Raw genomic sequence first — 20,988 nt, 5'->3', positions numbered from 1 at the left:
TACACTCGATTTATAAATGTATTCATTTATTCTATAATTTAGCGAATTATGTACACGATCTTGGGTGACATCACAGTACTTGGAATTCCTAATTTTGCAAGTAAGGGGTTCTTGAGGACTCTATAATTGGTATCTGAGTTCTAGATGTGTACGGTGCTAAGGCTTATATAAAGAAAAAGGTGAATGCCGAAGTTAGATGGATACATAATTAGAGATGGAGGCTAAATGTTTGTGAAAATTCCACAATAGAGACAAAAGAGAAGAAATCAATAAATCTATTCAATGAAGGTCAACAAGTTAATTGTAGTGATTTTGTTATCAAGGTCGACATTGTTAGTTTTGCTGATAATCAAAATACCACACCCATATTTTCTACAAAAGATTGAGGTATTATAGTGAAAAAAATGGACATTCTTGCAAAGCAACAAAAAAGCTTAGTTATATAAAAAAAAAGTATCAAGACATAATATTCATCCTTTTAAGGGTCACCTCATTGGGATTTATGAAAAGAGATCTCTAAGAAAGAGATGAGTTTGTAAGATAAATAGAGATATGATCTCCTAGTGCAAGGAGGTATTCCTATGGGATTTTAGGTTGATTAGACTTCCACTTTTAGAGAGAGAAAAGTGTTTTGGTTGCTTTCAAAGTATTCTTTCTAGTAGCAGTGTAGTTGTAGGAAAGATGAGGCTGATGGACAGCATTGCTAGGGCCGGAGAGTGGGTTTAGAAGGGAATATCATTAAGGTGCTTGCCAATATCTAAAGAGATATATATCTCTTACAACCTAAAATTATAATATTCATTGAGATAGTAGATTTTCTATTTAGTGAGGCCGTAGACATAGCCCTACGGGATAAACCACGTAAATCTCGTGTCATTGTGGTGCGATTATGTTTTTGCTTTATTTTTTATACTTGAGTAATAATCATATTCATGTATTTTGCATTTAGCCAACTATGTACACGATCTTGAGTGGGATCCAATGTTTGGGATTCTTAGTTTCACAAGCCATGAGTTCTTAAAAAACTATACAATAGTGGCTATAACTACCCTCCACCACAATATAAAGGGACTAAGGGGACATTGAGAAATAGTATGTTACATAAGGACCTAACGACATTTATAACGGGCTTCATTTTGAATCAATAAAATAAATTTAAAAAATTTAGAACTTAGTTACCAGTTTATCACTTAGAGCAATGGGGTTTCAATTTGAATCAATCAAATAAATTTAAAAAATGTAAAACTTAGTTACCAGTTTATCACTTAAAGCAATGGAAATAAGATCCGTTATTTTTGCTATGACAGCCATTTACTAAAGATACTGATACATATTTATATGTGTTGCATGTGATATTTAATAATAATCACTAAAATATATTTATTATTGATTTTTTTTTAATAAAACATGGTATAGTAGAGAGAGAATTTAATGCACGTATCTTTACAATTGAATATTTTATTAATTAATAATAAATGTGACAATAAAAAATATTTTTAATATATTATTAATTAACACCCATCCATTTAACATACAATTAAAATAATGAAGAAGATGACTTAAATAAATAATTTAAATTAAATAAATAAAAATAATAAATAAATTTATCCATGGTCTTACTAATGCTAATATCCAATATAGTAGTTTACGATATTAGATCCTATTAATATCTATATCTAATGTATTAGTTGCATACTCAAGAAGTATTAACCTTATTATAAACAAAAGAGTAATAAGAATTAACCTTATTATAAATAAAAGAGTAATAAGAATTTATATATATTGATCAAAATAAAAGAAGGGAAAGAGATTTAAGAAAAAAGAGATTGTGAAAGATAAGTAAAGAAACAGTGAGTGAGAGATTTAGGAGTGAAACGTGATATTACCACGTATTTCTTTTTATAACCCACATGTTTCTCATTAAAAATAGACCTGGAAAATACTAACTTGAGTGAAAGAGATAAATTATCATAAATAATAATATGTATGTTTTTTATTGGGTTGGGGCTTTTTGTTGCACAAGGGAAATAATGACTTGAATGTAAAAGAGATAAATTATGCTTAATAAAAAATGCATGCGTATTAATGAGGAATGGTCATTTTGAGTAAGTTGTGTTTTTTTTATCGCATTAACATGAGAAGTATAAAATTTATAGAAAAAGCATGAACATAAGAAATAATTCAGAATAATATTTGAAAAAAAAAAGACTAAATATGACCAAAAGATTTTCAATATTACTTTAAATATAAGAATCGAGAGGGACATAGTGCCAATGAAAAATAGTAAGAAAAAGTTAGAGGAGATGGGAACACAATATATCAATTTTGAATCATTTCTAATAATTCAAAATTTATAATAAAAAAAAAAATATATTCAAGTATATCAAAAAACAAAGAGTTAAATTTCATATATGCTTAATCACCTTAAAAAATATATAATATTGTCATTAAAAAAGTAATGTAATGTTAAAATAGTCAAAAGCTTTTAAAATATAAAATTATAGTTAAAATACGCAAAGGCCAAAATTGAGATAGAATCAAAATTATTATTATTTTTTTCTATTATTAATAATAATAATATTATTATTATTATAAAAATAAAATTAAAAAATTATTATTATTATTTTATTTTTATTAAAATAAAATAACAATAATAAGACTATATTATTATTATTATTATTATTATTATTATTATTATTATTATTATTATTATTATTATTATTATTATTATTATTATATTTTCATCTTATAAGGTAATATTGATATTGAATACTAAAGGAAAATGATTATTTTTCTTTTTGATACTTATGTCAAGTGATAAATCGACTTTGTTTCTATCTCAATTTTGCTCTTTAATTTAGTTTCATAATAAAGAGTTGAAAAGAGACAATAATACACCTAGAAAATAGTAAGAAAAAGCTCTTAGTGTCATAAAAAAAATTATTTATTAGTGTCATAAAAAAAACTATGTAATGTTAAAATATTCATAAAACAATAAATTATAACAAAATACAGTTAAAATCATTAAAGGTTAAATTGTGATAGAAACAAATTTGATATAATCTAACATAGGAATCAACAAGAAAAAAAAAATCATGTTTTTCATTAGTATCTCAGATCTATGAGCTTTACCTTATACGATAAAAATAACTTATAAAATAAAAATAAAAATATTATTTCATAATAGTAGATTAATACAACTGGAAAATAGCAAGAGAAAACTAGAAATGACAATAACATAAATAAATAACTTATAGGCAATCAAAATAAAAAAATAATAAAAATAAAATAACAATATAATTAATAAGTAATAATAAGTATTGTTTTATTACTATGTTCAAATTTATAATAAAAAAATTTGAACTATTCAAGAATCTAAATCCCTTTTTTTTTCAATCTAATTGAGTTCACGACCTGTGTGAGAGAGATCAAACCACTTATTTTTTATATGTAAAAAGTCATATTACAATTTGAAAAATATACTATTATTTTATTACTATGTTCACATTTATAATAAAAAACTAAAACTATTCAAGAATCTAAATCCTTAGTTTTTTTTATTTTAATTGAGTTTCATGGCCTAGGAGAAAGAGAACAAAGCACTTATTTTCTATAGGTATAAAATTCATATTACAATTTGCAAAATATATTATATAGAGATAGAAAAAGACATCACACCTTCTACTTTTCTCTTAAGAAAATATTTTCGAACTAAAAACTCTTTATAAGAGATAAGTAAAGAAAGGAATTTGAGAGAAAGATACGGTGGGGTGTGATAGGCTTTTGGGGTGGGGCATGAGGGTTTATGGTAACAGAGGATGGAAGAGGTTTTTTTCCTAAAAACTAAAGATATTTTGGAAGGGAGAGATTGAGAGAGAGATTTAAACAAGAAATAGATGAGTGAAAAAAAGATATTACTTTAGGAGAGATTTAAGATGGAAGTTATTCCATAGAGGCACTAATTGCCATTAATGACAAGTAGTGCGAGTTAGAGAAAATAAAAATAGTAACACGTAAAAACTGAGCTAACATGGTAGGGAGAGAGAAATAATGGAAGAGAGACCTTTGAGAGGAGAGATTTTAAGAAATTAATGGGAAGAGAGATTTTATCAAAGAAAGAGATAGAGATAAAATGGTAGAAATGAAACCATAAATGATATAAATAAAGGAGAGATGAAATATTATAGGAAAATAAGTGGGATAGAGATTTTAGAAAAGAGAGAGAAAGATAGAAATGGTAGATAGGGTAATTATAAATAAGAGAGATATAAGAGAGAATTTAGAAAGATGGAAGAGATTTTGTAAGGAAATGTGTAAAAAGAGAGAAAAAAAAAACCTAAGGGGCGGGGCCGGGTGCGGGTGCGGTTGCGGTTGCGGGTGAGGGGGGGTGGGGTAATTTATTATAAAGGAGTAAAGACGGACAAGTGGCATGAGGAAGATAACAAAAATAAAAGGAAGAGAAGATGAAATTTTATAGGTAAGGAGAAGGCGTAAGAGGAAGAGACGAAGCGAAAATCGTGAGGGGTGGGGCACATGCAACATAATAGGTAATTTATTATTAAGGAGTAAAGATGGTGGTGGGGTGGGTGGGGGGGGGGGGGGGGGGGGGGGGGGGGGGGGTTGTGGGGGCAGGGGGGTATGTAACGTTATAATGTAGAATTATAATGTAGAATTATGGATGTCCTTCAAAAATTCATAAGAAAACATAGTTTTAATATTGAAAAACCTTTTGATTGATCATCTCGACATCAAGATGTATGATCATGAAAAAGAAAAAGAGTTTAAGTCTCAGAAATAATGCATTTTACAACATATTATCTACACCGTCTATTTTCAAGATTTTCATATGTTTATAGATTTATTTGATTTTAACCATTTTTTAAATTTAAAATTTTATAATTAGATATAAAAATAGATTTTGAGATAATCCTAAAAATATTTTACATCAAAATTATATACCATGATAAAAGTTGAAGTGCACATTACCTCTACACCAATGGATGCATCTGTATGCCAACTCCACCCTTTAAAGAAAGTTGTGATAGGAAGAGAGTGAAGAGAGAAAATCGTGTGGGTGGGTGGGTGGGGGGAGAGATTTATTAAAGACGAGAAAAAATGAAATATGTGGTACAAAAATAGAGGGAGAAAAATAGAGAGATAAAATGAAATCATATAGGTATGGAGAGATTTATTTAGAACACCGTATAAAAATAGAGGGGGTATTCTTCTGGTTTAATATATAATAGATAATATTTGATCGTTACATTATCTACTATTTCCCATTGTGATCATCTTTTTCCCTTTTGTTTTCCTCTTCTTACCTTTTTTTTGTTTTTTTTTGAAACAACGATTTTTTTCCCTCCATCACCTCTCTCTATCTCTCTCTAGTAAGAGCCTGGTTGGATATTCTTGTAATTATTGATAATTCACTATTTCAATAAAATTACTATTAAAAAAATTATATATTATTTGATAAGGGTTCGGTTTGTATAGAGCCAAGACTCTAAACAATTAAATTGGAACCATGTTCAAATTACTGTCAAATAAAAGTGGTTTCAATATTAGAAATCTTTGTGATAGCCTTAAAATATATTTTTATCTTTAATTATAAAATTTAAAGCTTCAAAAATAGTATAGATTAATCAAATCTATGAATACTTGAAAATCTTAAAAATTGATAGTCCAAAAACACGATACAAGATGCCTTATTTTTAAAACTTGAAATCCATTTTTTTCTCATGTACATTCTTCTTGATGTCGAGATGATCAATTTGAGGATATTTGGGCATCAAAACAACCTCTTCTAATAAAATTTTCGAGATACGCTCCAATTTGATTGTTTAGAGCCTCAGCTCTATATAAACTTTTTCGATTTGGGAACGTCCATCATAAAGTTATTCAAGAGGCGGTTTTACATGTTTGTCTTTTTTAAAAGCATTTTTTACTTTTTCTTCTTCAGTGTGTTAAAAATCACATATTTTTTTGCTGAAAATGGCTTAAACTTGTTGAAAAGTAAACTAATTAAATAATATTATATATAATTCTAGCTACATACCAAACAGCTAACAGATAGTGTATAAGTTTTGAACAAATTATTCGATTTTAGATATCATTAATTATCATCCAAGCCCTGAATTTGAAGACCAGTCTCTCTCCCCACCACAAACTCATCATTTTGTTGCTCTTTTATCTCAGAAAAATAAGAGAACCGGAGAACAGTGAGCCCTTTCTTCCATGGCATCTGCATTGTGTAGTCAATCATGGCAGCAACGTGGTTCAAAAGAACAACTGGGCCTCTTTCAAACCTGATTTCATTCGATAAATTTGTCATGTTTTTTTCTGTTCTCTCTAATCTTTCTAGCAAGCCCCATTTGGTTCTCTGGGACCATTTAAAACGATTTCCTTTCTCAGTCCTCATCAACTCTCTGTTTTCTATCTTGTTCATCATGCCTCAAACTTAAAATCTTGAATGTGGGCATCTCTTATGAAGTCTAGTTTTGCTTTTTCTCCTCATTTTCTATCAAATCAGCCATGGAAGCTCTACAACAGAAGACCTTGGCTTGCTTCGCCATCACAACAGTGGATTTAACTTGATACGAAGGTTTTCTAGGTGATGGGGAGATGAAAATTTGAGCATTGAGGGTTTCAGCCATGGAGTGCTCGATGGAAACCGCTTGTTGGGGGCAAAAAGAAGCCATTGAAGCTTGTTCAGAGGTGGGTGCTAAAGAGATTGGACGAGTTGCAGAGAGAGAGATCACAACTTGAAACAGAGAGAGCTGAAGAGGCAGGTAAGACCATAATAATGCAGTTCTCCCAATTGTATGCACTTCTACTGGAAAACTTAAATCCCCGCGGCAAATATATGCATAGGCACCATTACCAAACAACATATAGGTGTTTTAGAAGAATAACATTATTCTAAACATGACTTATCAGGGTTATCTAGAGCATCCAAACGCGCTCAATTAGCATATGAAATAACCACGCATTGCTCATGGTAAAATGACATGTCAATACATATTCAGATGCTCAAGAGAGAGTAAAAACTGAGCACCAAAACAAATGTTTTCTTTCATAAGATTACATCTCATTTAAACTAATTGGAGGACCTCACTACACAGAGAGAGAGGGAGAGAGGGAGATGTGCCCCACTAAACTAAATGACTCTTCTACAAGATTACAGCCACCCAAAACTAATGCCAAATATAATCATACTTACAAGTTACAACTATTGCATCTTCTAATCATCCTCCACCTCAACCAACCTTCCACAAACCCATTTTTTCCTAGTGGCAGTTGCAGAGGCAGAACTTTCAGTTTTCCTAAACTGAGAAATCCCCATTTCAGCTCCCAACCTCACTCCTTCAGCCACAATCTTTTCTTGCGTAGCAGGACAATTATGCTCAAATGTAGCATTACCACTCTGTAAGGAACATGATAAGTAACCAAGACCTGCATTCTCGGACCTTTCTCTCACATTATTAATGGTGTCAGGATCCTCCGTGCCATTCATTACATTCTGCAGAGCCAGCTTATCGAAACCAAAGTTCTCAAATTTATTGTCACTTTGAGTGAGATGGTGTTTGCCATTCATGTATGTCTTAATTAGCTCAGGATTGGGAGTTGAAGTATTCAGGACCTGTTGGTCCTGAGCGTGTGAATTGATCTGCCCATTGTCTATGCTTTCGAGTGATCGAGTAGCCTCTGCAATTAGTTTCCTGGTTTCAGCAAGTGTGGCTCTAGCCAGAGGGTTGGACATGGCAGCAACTTCTAAGGCTTTCGCAGCTTTCTCGGCTTCAGCAATCAACAACCTGGTTTATATGATTGCCCAACTGAGTGACTTACTGGAGAGCAAGTCAATTGTAAAACAACATCTGATTTAACTTCTACGGCTTATTGCTAGAAGAGTGGACTGGCTCCACCCAGGTTTCAAAATGCTGCCCTTTCCTAAAGATCTTGGGAAAATTTCCAAGATTTTCAGGAAACTATGTGGTCATTAATTTCTTGATATTTTTTCTTTTTTTTTCTTTCCACACTGTATTTATAAAGATAAACTTGAAGTCTGAAAAGGAATTATAGAATAGACGAATTAAACTCTTTCATTTTTCAAAACTTTTAGCGAGTCTGTCATTTTTTAAATTTTCTTTCCTTTTCAAGATTTTCTGAGAATATCCAAGAACCAATTTCAAAAATCTCTCTAAAACATGCCTTCCCCAAGAAATTCTTGATGACAAAATTTGCCACTAGATCAACAAAAATAAGGAACAAAGCAATCCTTGAAACCTTTAAGGGGTTTAATGACCGGCCAAGATTGATGAAACCGTTATGATGGTTAGCTTAGTCCTATTCATAATTGTCGGGATCAGGAGCAGGGATCGTGAAAGGCTAGAAGATCCCTCCGGTTGGAAGTGCTGTCCTTACAATACATAAGTTAGGGATCAAGATCCCCAAATGCTAGAGATCTCGATCCTGCCCTTTTGGCAGATCTTGCTCCCAATTTTAAAGAATATATAGTACAAGAATATGATACTATTTAAAGTAGGGATCTCTTTATTTATAGCCAACAAACAATGCATTTATATTAAAAGTATGGTTGCATTGGTAGTGGCTATAAATAATGAACATCATCAGTTTGGGCACTATTTTGGTCTTTAAGGAAGGGATAGAGATCCACATAATAGTGGGGATCGAGATCCCAAAATCCAAAAATCAAGTCCCTTAAAGAACCCTTTTTCAGACGTTGGAGCAAGACTCCACAGTAGGGTCACCGCTAGGTTGGGATAGCCTAACAAGTAGCAAATATGGTCCTATGCCTTATATCAGAAAAGAATATTATACCTCACGGAAAGAGAAATCATCTAATATTAGAAAGGGAAACTTACAATAATCCAATGGACTATATAAAACACTAGTCCATTGGATTTAATGCTATCCAATAAAATGAGGGAGTGACAGACCCGCACCATTGGAGCCATGGCCAGTTCTGGCAGGTCCCACACTTTCTCCATTTCATGGTTTGGTGATGACATCAAATGACTGAGTGTATCATAGTCCATTGGACTACAGTATATTATCCCTTAAAGAAATAAGTGCTTACCTTGCTCTTTCTGTGGCTTCTTTTTTCTTAGTTTCCATGGCCGCCCTTTGTTTTCTGATTTTCTTTAACATTTCAAGTTTGGAGTTAGCTAATGGATCAGTATATGAAGGAGTAGAAATCTCTTTACTCTTTGGTCCAGCTTTCCCAGTTGATCCACCACTATTAAGCATTTCTTGCTTCTTTATGGGGCTGCTTTTCATAGCATTGGCATCCTCCATTTGCCTTCTCCTTGGTGATCTTCTGACTGCTCCAACTGGGGTCCCATGGTATTTAGTAAGCCCAGAGAAAACTCTATCTCTATATTCCTGCAGAAACAAAAGTCGCAAGCATTTTCTTACCATTGTTAGTGATAGGAAAAGACCAAGTGCAACTAAGTTTTATCGATGAGATGATTAAATCACTAAAATTTACTTTATCTCTAAGGAAAGAGCACAAGTTTTCCTTTTACTAGGCAAAGGCTAAGCAATACTAAAAATCTTTGAAACCATTTATTAAGCAGTAGAGCATTTCTGAGTTTTTTCTTTTTTCTTGATAGTAACTAGTAAGCATTACCAAACATCACTAAAATGTATCAATGTTATCAATTAAAACTACGTTTATCGAATAAGAAAAAAGACCAAGTATTTTTATTGGTAAGAAAAGATCAAGCAATCCTAAGTATCTTTGAAATCACTTAGCACAAAAGCCTTACTAAGTTTTTTGTTTTTACTTGTAGTAAGCATTCCAATCATCACTTCTTCTTCATAAATTTATGGTTAATTATTAGACTCTATCTCAAGATCACGAGAAGCAACTTACCAAGGAAAAGGACAGTTTAAGATCCAAAGTTAAGAAATAGGTTTCTGACATATTTTCTGGGATTGTTATTTGTACCAAGGTTTAGTGATAAGAACCCAGCTAGACAGGAGGAATTCTGGCCAGCAATTCTAGAATATACTCAAAAAAGTGTTGGGGTTATGTTACAAAGACATGGACATGCATGTCACCATATGACAAATACAAGTGTCAAAAAGCCAACCCAAAATTGGCCTTTTAGAATGATTTGTCCATACATTAATTAAAGGAGAGGGGGAAGTCAAATTTTAAGTAAAAATTAAGTGTTTTCTAGTGAATTTGTAATCTAAGATTTTAAAGTGTTAAGACATGCATCTTGTGTCAATGGTGTGTCGACACATGCAACATAAGCCATCGATCCAAGTCATTTTACGGGGCAAGTAACAAAAGAAACACGGTTGTAGAAAACAAAACATGTGAGCAAACCATAGTAATTAAGACTGGACTAGTCAGTAGGACCACTGACTGATTCCTTGGTCATTCCAGCCAAAGCAAGAACTAGGTTTGGTTGAAAACCAAACCAAAGTTTGACATGCTTTGGCCAGTTGGGCCGACGAGTTTGACCTGTTAAACTAGCTAAACAAAGTTGGTCAATTCTTTGAATATATTTCACATTATTTCTTCATTTTTTAAAAACCTGGTCCAACCAGTCAGACTGGCCTTGATTGCACCACATGCTTCACTGGTTTGTAGGCAGGTTTGATTCTAATAAGTCTAGTGCAAATACTCATGCCCCTATCTCTTGGATAGGTGATAATCATTGTAAATTAGAGATTTGAAACATGCCTCTTTAAGATACAGAGTGCCCTTACAGGATCTGCCCATTTGGCCGAAATGGCCTCGGATATCTTCCTCCTTTGCTCGGGTGATTTTGGGGCTCTTCTACCACCTTTGGGCCTAGGCATTGATCTCCTTCTTTCGATGCTCTCTTGCCACTCTTTCTCCAGCTCCCTATCCAGTGTCTCGTAGGAATCCCACTGTAACTCATCTTCACCATGTATTCCTTTTCTAGAAGCTTCGGTGATCAAGTTCTGCCATTGAAGACAGCAAGTCTCTTGTAATGCTAACCTCTCTCTACGCCTTTCCCAACCGATTCTCACTCCTTGTCCAATTTTCACCCTTGTCTCTTTGCTGTACCATTAGTATTAAAAAAGCAAATCAGATAAAGATGCTGTTGGATGAACCAATGAATTTTAGGCCCATGTCTCTCTCTCTCTTGTTGCCCAGTTTCCACCCGTGTCTTTGCTGTACCATTAGTATTAAAAAGCAAATCAGACAGATTTATTTGGATACCAATGAATTTTAGGCCCATCTCTCCCTCTCTCTCTCTGACGCGCGTGCACACACACACACATGTGCACATGCACATACACACAAAAATCAAAGTACTACCACAAGACCAACAATGAGGGGAAGTGCAATATTAAAAAAAAGAAAAGAAGTAAATGTTTAAAACTAAGCAATACAAAAAAGGAAAGAAGTTAAATCCACACCATAATAGTAATAAGTAGCAACATTTGCATTTAAGCATTTTATAAGACTGGGATTGGATAAATAAAGTAATTCTCACCTCTGGGCGTGCCCCAAGTTCACTAACTTCATCTTGACCTACACATTCAACTCATGTAAGGTGAATACCAGGGTCAAATTAATGCATAAGGACTACAACTGTTCAAGTTGAAATAAAAGCAACTTGTTTTCATATGACAGTTTTTAGTTCGTAACAAGTAAAATTATTCTTACATGACATCACCTTTGGATCCTGCATAGCCAGTTTAGTTCTTTCACGAATCTTTCGAAGCGTTTCTGTATACATTTTTCACAAATGCATGCACCAAATGAGTGTCCAATGGACTAACAGGGTTGCAACGTAAATGTATATAATCCCTCTCACCCCTAAAAAAGAAAATGATTTCCATCTATTTTTCCCACGTTCAACAAGGGAAGAAAACCTCATCTTATGCTGGGTAAGTAACTATGACATATATTATTGGATTCAAATGAACAATCAAATCTCAACAGTTGGAAAGAAAGAATCTTTTGAATGCATATGTTCCCCTAACACTAACCAATAACCAATAACCAAAAATAAAGGAGCAGCAACTTTCTGAGAGAGAAGGAAGATTGCAACTCAACTGAATCAAATGTAGCTGACTCCTACCTGGGATGTGTTTCCGGCCTTTGTTCCAGGGTACATTTCCTTATATTGGATTCAAATGAACAATCAAATCTCAAGTTGGAAAGAAAGAATCTTTTGAATGCATAAGTGCCCCTAAAACTAACCAATAACCAAAAATAAAGGAGCAACGACTTTCTGAGAGAGAAGGAAAGAAACAAGGAAGATTGCAACTCAACTGAATCAAATATTGCTGACTCCTACCTGGGCTGTGTTTCCGGCCTTTGTTCCAGGGTACATTTCCTTTATTTGCTTTTGATATTTTCATTCGTCTCAGCCTCTCGTTTTCATCCAGTTCAGCAGAATCATCAGTTGACAACTGATTCGGTTCACAATTTCCATCAGAAATCAATGATAAATGATTTTTCTCTCCACCTTCACTCTGACTCTGAACCAAATAGTCTAAATCCATTGTGGCCACAGCCTTAATGGAAACCCCATTTTGCATAGAAATATGGCTCCTTTCAAACTTCGTTTTATGTTGGATACGGAAGCACACTTTCCATGTAGGACCAACTCTCTGCCCTTCTTTAAAAGCACATCGTAATGAAGTAGATTCATTAAAATGCAAACGAGTGCACGGTGGTCCAAGGTAAGTTTGGAAAGGAGACTTGAAATTAGTAATATCTGCCAGAAACATTAAAACGTAAGTAAAACTCAATGAACAAGGTATAAGTTTCATAAAAAATAAGACAGTAGATATGAAATCCCATGAAACAATTTCATAAACAATTTCATAAGGGCTTGCAAACTATGAGAACATTTACCTTTGGTATAAGGAGGTCAAAACACCCCAGCCATTAGATGCCAAATCTAACAGGTTTGGGTGTGTCACATAGTTAAAGAAATCTTCATTTGACCATTGAGCCTCGTCAATGGCACAAGCCCAGCCTCCGGATTTCAAATCCAATGGCAGGAATTGTGACTTTCTTGTAATAAAGGTAAATGATCTTATTGGGTACTTTTTTCATTTCATAAATTCCAAAATAAAAAATGAAAACTATAAATGAATTAAAATTCTATATTGCAATAATCTAATGCCCGCCTGCTCGCAACACATTAGTCTATCTCAATGTGTTTGGTACCATCATGGGATGATGGGTTGATCACAAGATAAATTGTTAATACATGAGTATATGAGAAAGAGAGAGAGAGAGGGAGAGAAATGAATACCAGGATAATCTCACATAAAAGAGCGTTGATCAATATGCTTTCAGTTTCTCTCTCTAGCATATTTCCATACTCAATTTCACTATTCAACTTAGATAAAAAACTTTAATTGCTCCACCAAGAAACAAGAAATTTGCCCACATAAGTAAACATGGGTGAACAATAGTTACTAGGTCAGGATCAGGACCACGTGATCGTGACAAACAGAAAGCTCCCTACGGTAGGGGTCACAGTCCGCACACCCTGAAATCTAGGGATCTCAATCCCAATACGTGGCAAAGAGAGTCCCCGGGTCTACGTTGAAAGCTTCTATCGTAGAACTGATTCGAGAGGGCTTGGTGGTTGGGTCGGAGAAGAGAGTTCCTTTGTGCTAGTGATCCTTGGTGTACTATATCTCGATTATCAAGTCATCAGACTTTAGGTCCACTCTAGGTTGGATTCCAACAGGCACATAATGATGATGCGTAAGTGATTGACATCCAATGCCTGTCCATTTCCTTGTCATCGTAGCCAGGAAGAGGAGAAGGGCTACGACACTCAAATGCAAGAACACAAGACAAACCTCAAGGACAAGCACTTTCTCAGAGGATACAACCAAGCAACATGCCATGCCTCCGCGCTAGTTGCCAATGCCAAACAAAAAGCTTGCTGCCTTATGGGCTTGGCCTATAACAATATTGTAATTTCGTCGAAGAGAACATTCACTCATACTCAAGAGGCCAAACTTAATTGGGATCCAATGATAAATTATACAAGACCATGCTACTTCTAGTTAAAATCGAGGCCCTTGCAAGCACTTAACGAGTACAATATATACTACTAGAATATACCACACTATTATACAATGCTATACAGCTATACACTATACTACAATACTATGCTATAAACTATGTTCTATAGTACAATAACATTTGCTGCTATATTTAAATTTACTATGTAAAACTAAGTCATCTATACCAAACTACATAGCACTTACTAGTATATTGTGTATTTACTTCTAATATGGTACCACGTTGCTATATTATAATATACTTCTATACTATACTATAATGTTAGGGAATCTAGATCCCATGTAACTCAGGAACTCGATCCCAAATATTAAGGATCGAGATTCCAAAATTCAAGAATCGCGTAGGAGAGAGATCCCCTTCACTGGAACTCCATATCACGATTCCGGAGCAGAATCAAACCCTTGTTAGGTGGATCCCGGTAACTATGGGGTGAACCTTCTACCATCAAGGCAGTACATTTCTGTTTAATAAACCAGACTACATTAATAAGTACATTAATGTTCAATACATTATGGAGAAACCAGAATCCAATGGGTCATTGTCATCCATTTTAATGATGGATGGGGATGGGGATGGGGATGTGGAGATGGAGAGATGGCCAACAGAACACAATGCAACCAGAATGGTGGTCTGTGACCTTCCATCATCTCAACGAATGGTGATGACGCAAGGGGCTATGGTTTTTGGTGTAGTCCATTCATAATGGTCACTTATCTAAAAATATCATCATCTCATCATCATCATCCGAGCCTTATGCCAACTATTTGGGTTAGCTAAAAATATCATTATCTACAACCTAGAATTCTTTCACGGCTTAATGATGCACTTGTTATAAGCTTATGTACATATTGGACTAGAGTTAACAAAGACCATTTGGGCAAGTGCAACATATCCATTTACTATACTTCTGAGACATGTAGGATTGCTAAAACTTGTCCCAGAATCCAAATTTCTCACTCTGTTGAGAAGTAAAAGAAATTGCTTATTGTCGGTCATCTTGAATTTATTAAGTCAAAATTGTAACTTTACTGATTGAAGCGTATCCCTTCGACACTTCTGTCCATTTAAATTCAAACCGAATAGGCCACTTTACCAAGATCCTACATATCAACGTACAAGATCACCTCATGATTCTGTCCACAGAAAGCTGTACCCAGACAATAAATGAAACAGAGCACTTGAAAACAAGTGATTTGAGAAGTTTGTCTTAACCCTATCATCTTGAAGGGAGTCGCCGAAAATTTCAAGCATGCTCTTGTGCTCATTTCTGCACATATATAGCTTTCTTCAGTCTATAGACTTGTGTCAGATGGATAGATTCTTCGAAGCCCATGCAGATGTAATATATAAGTTCCTTTTTATACTGTGCACTTAGAGCAACTTTTTCGCATCTTTCCGATTTCCACTAATGATTGCAAGTTCAAAGTTCTCATTGCAAATTATGCATATTATTCCACATTAGAATAATTGCAGGGCAATTGCTACTATAGTATCTCTCTTATTTGCCGAAAATTTCAAGCATGCCCTTGTGCTTGTTTCTGCACATATATAGCTTTCTTCAGTCTATAGACTTGTGTTGGATGGATAGATTCTTCGAAGCCTATGCAGATGTATTATATAATTCCCTTTTTATACTGTGCAGTTAGAGTAAATTTTTCACATCTTTCCGATTTCCACTAAGGTTGCAAGTTCAAAGTTCTCATTGTAAAGCAGATGTATTATATTATTCCCTTTTTATACTGTGCAGTTAGAGTAAATTTTTCACATCTTTCCGATTTCCACTAATGGTTCCAAGTTCAAAGTTCTCATTGTAAATTATGCATATTGTTCTACATTAGTATAATTGCAGGGAAAATGCTACAATAGTATCTCTCTTAGTTGCCCAAAGTATCTGGAGAATAGCTCTTAAAGTGAGCAACAATGGGCAAAATTATGGAGTTTCTACATATCATGATGGGAATGTTGATCCCAGTAGTGGGACTGCCACGCAAGTACAAATTTCTTACAAAGTATCTGTTATAGATTTATAATCTTTATACTTCCCTTGCTGTCCATTGTATACAATAGAACATATGTCATTTAGCCCAAAGACACATGTAAATGATGCCAAATGGCTCCAATATGTAGTAGATTGGAATCAGTCATCCTGTGAACCGAAGCGGTTCATAAAATGCAAGCCCCATCATGTCAGGGAGTTAATAGACTTTTGAAACCCTAATATACCAAATCTACTACACGAGCTCTCATTGAAATTTTCAGCCACAAGAACCTAACTTGTATGGATGGATATAGCCAGATTGGTAATATCTGTGGCATCAGAATCAACCAATAACTAGTAGCCTAAGAGCTTGTAATTGTTTACTTGTTGTGGTCCCTCCAAAAGCTTGTCCAATCACTCTTGGACATAACTAATTTATTAAAATCTATATTCATATGAAAGTGTTGACTCTTCTCTCAAAAGAATGAGGAGCCATGCATGACTGATATTGGCCTCATTTGTTTCGCCGCATGGGAGTGTCATAAGGCCCCAAGTTTCAGAAGAAATGGTGCTTGCATGACAGAGTAACTAGCATTTCTTTTCTTTTAGAATATGAAAACTACATTGCCTATTCATCTTGCTTCACATGTGAGAGACTGAGAGCCCACATATAGAGAAGCTAACATTCTCAATTGAGCCTAAGCCTACCCAAGCTTTGTGCAAACTTTGAAGTCAATACGATTAACAGTATGAGGGGCATGGGCTTTTTGAACCAATGTTGAATTTACATATTGTCTAGTTCAACCTTTGTTCTTATTCAAGGTTAACTTTATCAAAAAAAACCTTTGCTCTTATTTATATAGTCATCTTTAATCCAAGTTTTCCTCAGCCAAAATTTCATGGCACCTGGGCTTACATTTGGACTCCAATCAAGAGACATGCATTCCATTTTACCTAGAAGGACCTTCCATTGAGCCAGCGACATTTCATCATACTGCACATGGAGCTTCTAAGACATTTCATCATACTGCAAATGGAGCTTCTAATATGAAACATGAACATTCCAACATGAATACAACACAAGTTCATATACAAGTTTTAAAAATCGGATCATGCCCTGACGATATAGGACACCGATTCCCGATTGACTGATCTAGCTCGTGATTCACCGATCCGGGTTGGTGTATGCATACAACTAATAGAAAAAGAAAATTGATAACTGGTGGGGATCAGGTGGTTCTCAGCTTTCCTAGAGCGAGATAACTCCACCCCTGGTTCTAGGTCAAACCAGGCGATTCTAGCTCAACCAACTGATTTTTAAACCCTGAGTTGCAATAACGTTTTTGGGCATATAAAGTTTACATGTCTCACCTTTCGTTTTCTTTTTCTTTTCTCTATTTTTCTGAGTTAAGTGCCCCACGGTTACAAGATGCATTGTACTTTAAATTAAATATATGCTTGGCAACTTCGAAGCCACTTCTAGTTAACACTCCTCTGCTAATTGCTCAATTGATCGATGCATCAAACCATGTGAGCAACATCTTCTTCAATATTCTCTCATACAATTTCATCTCTGTCCGAACTCCTAACTTTTGGAGATGACCAATTCCTCTAGACTAGAATTCCAAAAAAGCAAGAACTCTTGAACCTGGAAGAAAATTTGTCTATCAAATGGTTTTGATGTTCTCTCATCACTTAATCAACGTTTCTTCTGATGGATGAGTAGTGAAGGATCATGACAAGTTGACTGATTCCAATAGCGTATCAATAAGGAAGATTCTTCTTGTTACAGTCTAGTGGTTCCACATTACCATCAATGAGTGACTTGTTAGCACAAAGTAATAGCATCATAGCACATGTCTGAATTCATTACAACTTTACTATAGCTTTATACAAGAGACTCATGACAGATTGTAAAACCAAGTATTATTCACTCAACCCCCAACCCCATATGTCAGCTTGTGAAATTAACCATAAATGTATTAATGGTACAAAAATATTGGAAATAAGAAAAAATAAAGAAAGTAACGAAATATCATCAACCTTGTCTCGAAAAAAGGTCAAAACAAAAATTAAAAATAAAAATTAAAAAACAAACAAAGAAGAAGAAGAAGAATAAAGGCAAAGAAAGAATTAGGTGAATAAAGTGTAAAAACTAGGCCTAAAAACAATGAATTAGTTTCCAATTGATCCTCAAGGCTACCAAAGTTTAAAAATATATCAATCAAAGGAACAAAAAAAAAAAAAGGGAGAGAACTAAGTATAGAGAGAGAGGTTAGGTCTCCACTTTTACAAAACCCATAGATGGACAAAATAATGCAGCGATAACTGAGAGAGAAAGCTCCATAACAAAGTGATAACCGAGAGATAAAGCTCTATAACAATGTGACAGACACCAGAAAGTTCAAGTGGAGAAAAGGAACAAAGAGACGAAAATCCCAACTAGCTCATGTTCTTAGCACATTCTGCTATGAAAATGAGCTGAAATTGCCTTTTTTTCGCCTAAAATCAAAACTAAAAGGCATAAAAATTCTTGGGTCTTTTTCTTAGAATAATAATCCACATGGATTTCGATGCTACTAGAAACTTTCACAATTGAAAAAGAAAAGGAGAACAAAATGTCACAATGCAACTGAATTGCAGGAAACAAGAATAAAATCATGAACTAATTAACATAGAGAAATTCAGGGACAAAATAACCACCATAGAAAATGAAAATAAAAAATAAAAAGAAAGAAACCATTACCTAAAGAAGGCATGTGAACTCATTCAGGCCAGACTGGAACAACAGAGAGCAAGAGAGAGAAAGTGTGAGCGCCACAGAGCATATAGAGAGAGAGCAGAGAAGCGAGATGATATGGCGCATACGTGCTTTGAAAGAGCCCTTAGAATAAGATATGGGATTGATACCTTAAATACCCCTGAATTGGCTTTCAAATTCATTGAACTAGCCCTCATATACAGGTATACCCTATTGGCCTATTGTGATTCTCCCAACTTCAAAAATTATCGGGATACCCTCGATTTGGGTTATGTGTTTTATAAAGGAGCATGTTTTGATAGGTTGAAGCCCTATCAAAATAAGTAAAACTTCATCTCAAAGTTCACTGACTTGAAAAATCTTCAAATTGATTTTGGCCTTGACGATTGTAGTCGTAGAAACTAAAAAATAAAAAAAATGTAGACTTTCAAGTCTTAAAAGTAATGTATAATTTAACATATTATATAGATCATCTATTTTTTTAAAAAAATAAGTGTTCACGGATCTACCAGACTTATACTTTTTTTGTGCTTCAAATTTTACCGTCGGCGGTGGAAATTGATTTTAGAGGCCGCATAGAAATGTATTGATGACCAAAGTGCTTTTCAAGCACGGACTCGAGGTGAGGCATTACTTTATTTTCATAAAGCCCCGACGTTATTGAAACTACATCCTGTTATAACCTGAGATTCCTCCATTTCAGGGTATATATTTGACACGTTTCCCCCCTCCTTTTTAGAACCCTAAGATAGGTACATTTTATCTTTTAAGAAAAGTAAGTTGTTTTCAAAATGTAGATTTTGAAAATGTCATTGTTTCAAAACCAATGTGAAACTATATTCATTCATGTTTTATTTAAAAGTGGTTTGAGCTCATACTGATACCATTTGGTTATTAAACAATCTTATATAAAAACATGTAACAATTCTGGGAAATAGCAGGAATTTCAATGTGACAGTCTCTTGGAAAATTGGGCTTAAATTTCACTCCGCAAAGAATTTGGTCATGGTTCCAGAACCAATTTAAAACTAGACTCATTCATTTTCGTTTAAAAATGGTTTGCCCTCATTCTGATACAATTTAGTTAATAAACAATCTTACACAATGCTTGTAATAGTTGTCGAAAAGTCTCGGGATTCACAACAGTGACATCCTTATAGGAAAAGGGAAATAATTTCAAAACCTTGGAGAATTTCGCTTTGATTCTAAAACTGCTTTTGAAGTAGACTCACTTATCTTTCATTTAAGAGTGATTTGAGCTTATTAAGAGGCATATTGATTAGTGAACAGTTCCAATTAAAAACAAGCAAAGTTCTTGGTAACCCATTTCAAAGTTTTGACATACTTCAAAGAATGACTAATAACTTCCAAACCGAAATAGGCATTAATACAAGGTATTTTTCATCTTAAAATAGATTCACATGGGTGTTTTTTCATGAATTTTCATAACCAACAGAAATATCTTCAATACTCAAATCTATCATGCAAATAAGAGTCACAGTTCTGAAAAAACAGTACACATTCTACCATAAATTCCATAGCACGCAGCTGCATCCATTTTTAGCCTTGTTTAAATTTCATGATTCAATAAAAATATAGAGACATAAATGCTAGATCTACTTACATGTACCCAAAAGTACTGCAAGTTTCTTTACACAGGTCAAGCCTCCAAGCTTCCAAGAATGGTTCCAAGAGGCTGAGGTTCTAAGTATTCGAAAAGGGAGGACGTGAGAGAGAGAAGGCAAAAGTTCTTGGAGGTGTGTGATGGGGTTTTATTATAAGCAAGGAAAGGGGGGGGGGAGACGACAGGCAGGTGGTATCCCAAGGGTTCCAAGTGGCATACAGTGCTATCCAAGTGGCTTACAAGTCATACAAGTGGCATACATGCAAACGTTTTTCACTAGGGTTCTCTAAATCCCGAAATCAACCTACAACAGGTCATTGGGATTACAATTTTGAAAAGTTATTAATTTGGATCAAGGATCACCAATTCAGATCAAGAATTGCTAGTGACCGTGTTGGCTCTAGGTCAGAGTTGGTAGTATATTATTTATATAAATTTCGATGTATATAATTTTCTAGATAGAACTTATGAAATTTAACACAACCCATTATCACTGAAAAGATCAGCCAAAGGGCCTCCTAGCTTCGCCAAGTCATCTACTTTTGTTAGCTTCCCTG

The 20,988-nt window shown here is 34.3% G+C and overlaps 1 protein-coding gene and 1 long non-coding RNA gene across 15 annotated transcripts; one reads left to right on the top strand and one right to left on the bottom strand.

Moving 5' to 3' along the window:
* The first annotated feature begins 6,163 nt into the window (after positions 1 to 6,163).
* Positions 6,164 to 16,507, top strand: LOC148778995 (uncharacterized). Its single transcript, XR_016048654.1, has 2 exons — positions 6,164 to 6,788; positions 15,907 to 16,507. It is a non-coding gene; the product is annotated as an uncharacterized LOC148778995 (long non-coding RNA).
* On the bottom strand, positions 6,966 to 20,559 carry LOC18432555 (muscle M-line assembly protein). 14 transcript variants are annotated; one of them, XR_016048651.1, is made up of 8 exons: positions 18,793 to 18,858; positions 12,312 to 12,734; positions 12,093 to 12,131; positions 11,685 to 11,737; positions 11,502 to 11,539; positions 10,718 to 11,062; positions 9,098 to 9,402; positions 6,966 to 7,811 (listed from the first exon to the last, which is right to left on the bottom strand). XR_016048651.1 is itself a non-coding variant. In XM_088857089.1 (8 exons), the coding sequence occupies exons 5-8, from the start codon at positions 11,531 to 11,533 to the stop codon at positions 7,241 to 7,243; spliced, it is 1,227 nt and encodes a 408-aa protein (XP_088713215.1). In that variant the 5' UTR covers positions 11,534 to 11,539; positions 11,675 to 11,737; positions 12,093 to 12,131; positions 12,312 to 12,734; positions 20,432 to 20,551; the 3' UTR covers positions 6,966 to 7,240. The 14 variants fall into 14 exon arrangements, 11 of the variants coding, with proteins under 11 accessions (XP_088713215.1, XP_088713213.1, XP_088713207.1 ...); XM_088857089.1 differs by lacking the exon at positions 18,793 to 18,858 and adding an exon at positions 20,432 to 20,551 and having other exon boundaries at positions 10,744 to 11,062; positions 11,675 to 11,737; XM_088857087.1 differs by lacking the exon at positions 18,793 to 18,858 and adding an exon at positions 20,432 to 20,550 and having other exon boundaries at positions 10,744 to 11,062; positions 11,675 to 11,737; positions 12,068 to 12,131.
* Positions 20,560 to 20,988: the final 429 nt, after the last annotated feature.

This window comes from Amborella trichopoda, chromosome 13 (assembly GCF_054954075.1).
Source record: "Amborella trichopoda isolate Santa Cruz 75 chromosome 13, AtrichopodaSantaCruz75HAP2 v2.0, whole genome shotgun sequence".
Classification (NCBI taxonomy): domain Eukaryota; kingdom Viridiplantae; phylum Streptophyta; class Magnoliopsida; order Amborellales; family Amborellaceae; genus Amborella; species Amborella trichopoda.
This window is presented reverse-complemented; position numbering and strand designations above follow the sequence as displayed.

What these genes read in the sequence shown, in the direction of transcription:
- LOC18432555 (XM_020666235.2), bottom strand. An exon ending in AACTTGGGGCACGCCCAGAG is followed by an intron (nt 11,063 to 11,501) that starts GTGAGAATTACT and finishes CTAATGGTACAG; the next exon opens with CAAAGAGACAAGGGTGAAAA. An exon ending in CGGCCAAATGGGCAGATCCT is followed by an intron (nt 9,403 to 10,743) that starts GTAAGGGCACTC and finishes TTGTTTCTGCAG; the next exon opens with GAATATAGAGATAGAGTTTT.